Raw genomic sequence first — 6,099 nt, forward strand, 5'->3', positions numbered from 1 at the left:
AGGGATAGCCAAATTTTTAGGGGATATCACTTGTTTGGTTTACCCGCCAGGAAGGATAGGGATAACCAGATATCAGGGAATATTCCTTCAAAACATGGTTGACGAGAGTCGCGAGATTATGGCGGATGTGGGCAGCCACCCGCGCTTGTGTGAAACGTTTTTCCATGGGCCCAGCGGCGCCCTCTGTTGCCTCCGCCGCTGGCGTACCACCGCCCACGCCGGCGCCCTGCTTTGCCGTCGGCCATGGCCCTGCTCCTCGAGACGAGGCGAGCCGCGGGTGCCCCATCCTTTCCAGGCTACTCCCCTCCCACTAGTTGGTGACTGACAGCGGCGGCGGCGGCGGCGCACACCTGACAGCGGCGGCGGTGCACTTCCTCTGCCATGGCCCCTACCTCCATCCATCCCTCTCTCTCTCTCTCTCTCTCTCGGCGTGCTGTGACCATGGCTGGCGGGGAACGGGGAGCCCCGGCGGCCGGGAACGAGGATCACTGAAGATCTTGCCTATCTGTTCTCTGTATGTATGCGACAGTCTTTTAACTCTCTCGTTTACAGTCTTTCAACTTCGTCTACAGATAGCACATATGAATACTACTGGTAACACTGAGGCGTTGGTAAGAAGTAGCAGAATACTTTGGTGGACAGTGACCAGTTCATGGTATTTAATTGTATGGACAGTCACGTGTATGATTGTACAAAGAAGAACATGTATACATGTATGAATATCTGGTAAATAGTGACTAGTTCATGGTATTTAATTGCATGGTCAGTCACGTGTATGATTGTAGAAAGAAGAACATGTATACATGCATTTGATTGTGCGAAGAAGAGCATGTATACATGTATTTGATTGTACAAAGAAGAGCATGTGTTAATATTTCATTGTAGATGAACATTAAAAAAGTAGCTAATGACTATCCATATCCACCTTTTATCCTTGCAACCAAACAATAAAAAGAGGCTATCCATCTCATCAAATCCTTCGCAACCAAACGACAAAAACTGGCCATCCCCAACCAGGTGGTTAAGGATATCCTCAGCCAAGCCAACCTCGCCCGTGAACCAAACGCCACCTTAGTGTAGGCGATGGCGTTTGTTGCCGTGCTACCTATAGCTCCTGGTCTGGAGCGTGATTTGCATGTGATCTTTTAGTTTTTGATCAAGTTTTGGCATTTTGTAATCAACTCCTTTGTATCCTAGCCGGTTGATGGCTTCATTAAGTTGAAGTCGGGATTTATGCATTTTCTCTAAAAAAAACTACCTGCTCAAATCTATTACCTAATTTAATAATAAAGGAAGGTGTGTTTTTCTGATTTTTTTTGTCCATCCACTTGGCCTAAGCTGCCCATAAAATTGAAGTAAATTACCTACCATGCCACTAGTAAGTGAGAAAATCTCTTTGTTAACTGTTTCCATGATTTTTTCGTCTGTCACCGAAACTCCTCCTAAAGTTCAAGTAAATTACCAACCACGCCACCTGTAAGCGAAAAAAAAACTCTTCGTTAATTGTTTCTCTCTATCATTGAAACTGTCCCAAAAGTTGAAATTAATTATCCACCCCGCTACCCGTAAACGTGAAAAAAAACAAGTGTTCCTTCGAATTATTCTTACGTCATAGGACCGTTCAATTTTTCATCCATCGTGAGACTGGCCGTTTCTTTTCCTTCTCATACACGCATCGAGGATGTACTCAAGAAAATTACACACATCAAGGATAAGTCCAACATCGATCTAATGTGAGCATGTTAGAATGCATGTGTCTTAAGAGTCCACATGCGAGCCGGTCCGTGCATAAATATTCAAATATGTGTATACACATAGAGTGCGGGTGTTTGGAACTTAATTTAAAAACCACAATTTTATTGTCCGGTTGCAACGCACGGGCCTTTTGCTAGTGTGGACCAAACAAAAGCTACTCTCATGCTCTATATATTTGAAAAACTATATTGAAACATGCTTGCCTATGAATTTTAATCTTGATAAACTGTTGCATGAATTTTTGCAGCGATGTATGTCACCCGGCCCACAAGCATTCCATTTCTCCTATTACTTGCCATTCTAGTGTCAATTAGAAATTGGTATACTACTTTCTAATCCTACACGCTAGGGATGTCAACCGGGTCCCATTTAATTCCGTTTAAAATCCACTTATGATATGATAATTCAAAAAGATTTTTTGTTTGTTTGAGAAAAATGAACTATCAAGCTAGCAAAAAATAACTAAACGGGATTGCGGACGTCATTTATTTGCCACTTACATCCCTATACACGATAACCACTTATATGTTCTAGAAGTTTAGCGCATTTGTCTGGAAGAAACTAGAAATTATTAAAGAACACATGCACAGGGACATGGCGAGATAGGATAGGAGACGTTAAAGAAAAGCAGGTGTGCATGGGGGCTCGGCCTGGAAGACGACGACCAGAGAGCAAAGGTGCATTCTCCTGTCAGTGAAAAATTCCTCCCCTCGCCTTCCCTGCCCTTTGTCGCCATGTAGTCATCCTGTGTTTGACAGGGCCGCTCCCGTAGTAATTTCTCAGCAGCGCAAGGCAAAAAAAAAGCAGGCAAAAGCAACACACAAACAGCCCATAAAAATCAAATATAAATAAAATCGAGTACTAGTGTACTACTGCTAGCAGCTACTAGACACACATTCTCTCTCCATTCCCTCCTCCTTTATTTCCTCTCTCCTCTCTCCCCTCGCATCCTTTGTTCTTCTTTCATCCGGTTGGGTAGACAGAGAGGGAAGCACAGCTGCGCAAGGAAAGGGGGAGAGATAAGGAAGCAGCAGGCAGCGGCAGCAGCAGCAGGAGCGAGATCGGTCGATCGAGCGCCGAGCTGCGGGAAGCAATAAATAGAAATTAAGGTTCGAGCCGCCACCATGGCGGCGCTTGCAGGCGCTCTAGAATTCCTCCCCGGCAGCTTGCGCCCATCATCCCTCCCCCAATCCTTCTTCTTTATATAGCCTAGCCACGCACTTGGCTCCCCTCACCACCCCAAAAAGCACCTTACCCCACTCCCTCCCTCCTAAGCTCCTCCTCCCTCCTCCTAGTGAGAAGAGAACAAGGCCAAGCCTTAGGCAGTCTCCGCTCTCAAGAGGAGATCGAGAATTAGAGGCAAGATCAAGCTACCTATCCTCACGGCAAGAGGCGAAGAAAGGTGAGTACAAGTGGTTGGGGTAGTAACTAGTTTCCTAACTTGTTAGGCAGGCTCGCTCAAGTTTGTCAGCGCTAGCTACATGCTGTCAACACCCGTAACCAAGCCCCCTAGATATGCTAGCGAGGAGGAGTATGTGTGTGTAATTGCGTAGAAATCTGTGTATCTATCGGCATCTCAGTGGTAGATCTGTCTAATCTACTGGTGAGCTATGTTGAAAATCTGAGCTATGGGTCGCGCAATCCCAAGAGCCTGCCATGTTCTGTTGCTTCTTCCGCTTTTTCTTACACCCAAGATCTACTTTTTTATTCGGGCTGTTTGTGTTTGTAGGAGGTGAGAGGGGAGGAAGGAGAAAGTGAGCAAGGAAGTGAGCGCGCTGGCAGGAGCTTCTTGATGGGTGTTGGCTGCTGCCGTGGATGGCGGGGTTCTCTCTGAGGGGAGGCGGCGGCGGCGGAGGTGGAGGTAGCGGGGGAAGGAGCGGTGACCGCGGCGATCATCCAATCGGGGCAGACAGTCTGTTTCTGTACGCGCGCGGCGCCGCCGCCGCGGCCGCCGACACGGCGGGCGGCGGCGGCGGGGGAGGAGGTGGGATAGGGTTCCAGCTATGGCACCCGCACCACCAGCAGGCGGCGGCCGTGCCGCACACTTCGCAGTTCTTCTCCTCCGGGGTGGCCACCGGCGTCGTGTTGGGCTTCTCGCCGCATGAGGGCGGCGGCGTGGGCGGCGTCGGCTTGGCTGGTGGAGGCGGCCCGGGGGGCGGGAGGGCCGGCACCAGCTGCCAGGACTGCGGAAACAACGCCAAGAAGGACTGCACCCACCAGCGGTGCCGCACCTGCTGCCGCAGCCGCGGCTTCAACTGTGCCACCCACGTCAAGAGCACCTGGGTCCCCGCCTCCAAGCGCCGCGAGCGCCAGCAGCAGCTCGCCGCGCTCTTCCGCGGCGCCGCAGCCAACAACAGCGCGGCCGCCGCCGCGGCCGCTGCCGTTGCCAACAAACGGCCCCGCGAGCTCGTGCGCTCCCTCGGCCGCTTGCCGTCCGCGACCACCGCGATGGTCGACGCCACCACTTCCTCAGGTATGTGGAAGCTACTCAATTACAGTCTACAGTACAATCAGTCACTGCAGTACTGCACTACTGCACCATTCAGGACGCTGACGCCGACGGGGTGTGTTTGCAGGCGAGGGGGACGGGAGGTTTCCGCCGGAGCTGAGCCTGGAGGCCGTGTTCCGGTGCGTGCGGATAGGGCCGGTGGACGAGCCGGACGCGGAGTTCGCGTACCAGACGGCGGTGAGCATCGGGGGGCACACGTTCAAGGGGATCCTGCGGGACCATGGGCCGGCGGAAGAGGCGGCTGGGCAGCTGCCGCCGTCCTCGGCGGAGTACCACCAGCTGACAGGGGCCGCGAGGGAGGGTTCATCGCCGGCCGGGAGCAGCGAGGCGGCCGGGGGGCACGGAGCGACGGTGGCGACGTCCGCGGCGGTGCTCATGGACCCCTACCCGACGCCGATCGGCGCCTTCGCAGCAGGCACCCAGTTCTTCCCTCATAACCCTAGAACCTAGCTTCAATTCCTGCCATGAATTCCTAGCAAGTTTCATTTACTGCCAAAGATGATGGTCGAGTTGCATTGATCCAAGTCAAGAAGATCCAAGAAGAGGAGGGGGATTGTTGTCCATCGTTGATGACGAACGCTAATGCATCTCGTTAGCTAGCTAGAGCTACTACTTTTGGATCCTTCCATGAATTTTAATTTCCTGTTGGTTAATTAGTAATGACCTTAATGCATTGGTGCAATTAAAGAGAGATAAACTAAAGTGTATCTTAATCACTCCCTTTTGAAATCGTTTACTACTTACATTTCGCATGCAGCACGTGATTGGTTAACTATAGTTTACTGCTACTAGTACTAGTATTCTATGTTACTCCTAAGTACGTATGCGTTAGATCGATTACATTGCGTACTCCTACATGGTATGCTATTGTCTGCTTGGATTTGCTTTTGTGTGTGCATGGGGAAGCTTCTCTTGGATGGCATGGTAAAGCTGCTCATTTTGTGGTGCTTTTTATATGATTTCTTTGCATGTCTTGTTCTTCTATGCTTCTATAGCTGCATTGGTTGGTTCTGTACTTCTGTTTAAGCAGCCAACAATATATTCTCTTGTTCCTTGGGATGGATGAGCAATCAGCTTCTGCTTGCTCCACACCACAAGGGAAAGTACAGCAATTCTATGCAATTCTTTGGCTAATCTTTGGAGTACTCTCTCTCTCTTTCTATCCTTCTCTCTCTAGAGTACACAGTGACCTTGTCACGCCACTGTTTCTCCTTTCCATAGGGTACTATTTTTCAATATTCTTTGTTGAAGTGACATAGATCAATGTGGTAATTCTTTATAGAAAATGAGAAATACCGACCAATACAAGCTCTAGTCTCACATGGAATGATGGAATGCCAACAATGTGCATGATTTACTTTTAGGAAAACTGCAAACTTAATCTAAGCCTAGCCATTATTAGGACCTGTAGTATGCATGCGTCATTTTGTGGACAGCTTGAAGCTAACATTTTTGGTTCATGCTTAACTACTAGGAGTAGTTTGTCTTTCAACCTAGATAATTTCTCATTCTTACAGTTAATTAGTACCACCGTACCAGTGCGTTGTGCAAGATTAAATCTTTTCAGAGAAATAAAGAACAGTGGGTATGATCTCTTGTCTTTCAGTACAACAGTACTCTGCAATTTTCAGCTCCCGGCCGGCCTATATATACGTAGAGTGGTACAGTGAGTACTGTCCATATCCTATATCTAGGTGTAGCCTCAACTCTACTTTGTTTCTTTTCCCCCCTTCTGCACACTTATTTTCAAGCACACTACGATTGTAATGCACTGTAGCCTGACCAATCGCCACTACCTACAACCAAAACATCATTCAACTCATATACATGCTTTT

General features: G+C 49.0%; 1 protein-coding gene across 1 annotated transcript; it reads left to right on the top strand.

The window, feature by feature from the left end:
- The first annotated feature begins 2,532 nt into the window (after positions 1–2,532).
- On the top strand, positions 2,533–5,016 carry LOC119334583 (protein SHI RELATED SEQUENCE 1-like). The gene is made up of 3 exons (XM_037607123.1): positions 2,533–3,157; positions 3,485–4,228; positions 4,332–5,016. The coding sequence occupies exons 2-3, from the start codon at positions 3,571–3,573 to the stop codon at positions 4,712–4,714; spliced, it is 1,041 nt and encodes a 346-aa protein (XP_037463020.1). The 5' UTR covers positions 2,533–3,157; positions 3,485–3,570; the 3' UTR covers positions 4,715–5,016.
- The last annotated feature ends 1,083 nt before the right edge of the window (positions 5,017–6,099 follow it).

Source organism: Triticum dicoccoides, chromosome 7A (assembly GCF_002162155.2).
Source record: "Triticum dicoccoides isolate Atlit2015 ecotype Zavitan chromosome 7A, WEW_v2.0, whole genome shotgun sequence".
NCBI classification, from domain to species: Eukaryota; Viridiplantae; Streptophyta; class Magnoliopsida; order Poales; family Poaceae; genus Triticum; species Triticum dicoccoides.

Coding starts and splice junctions, on each gene's coding strand:
- LOC119334583 (XM_037607123.1), top strand. CDS start 3,571: ATGGCGGGGTTCTCTCTGAGGGGAGGCGGCGGCGGCGGAGGTGGAGGT. Junction 4,229..4,331: donor CGACGCCACCACTTCCTCAG/GTATGTGGAAGC, acceptor GTGTGTTTGCAG/GCGAGGGGGACGGGAGGTTT.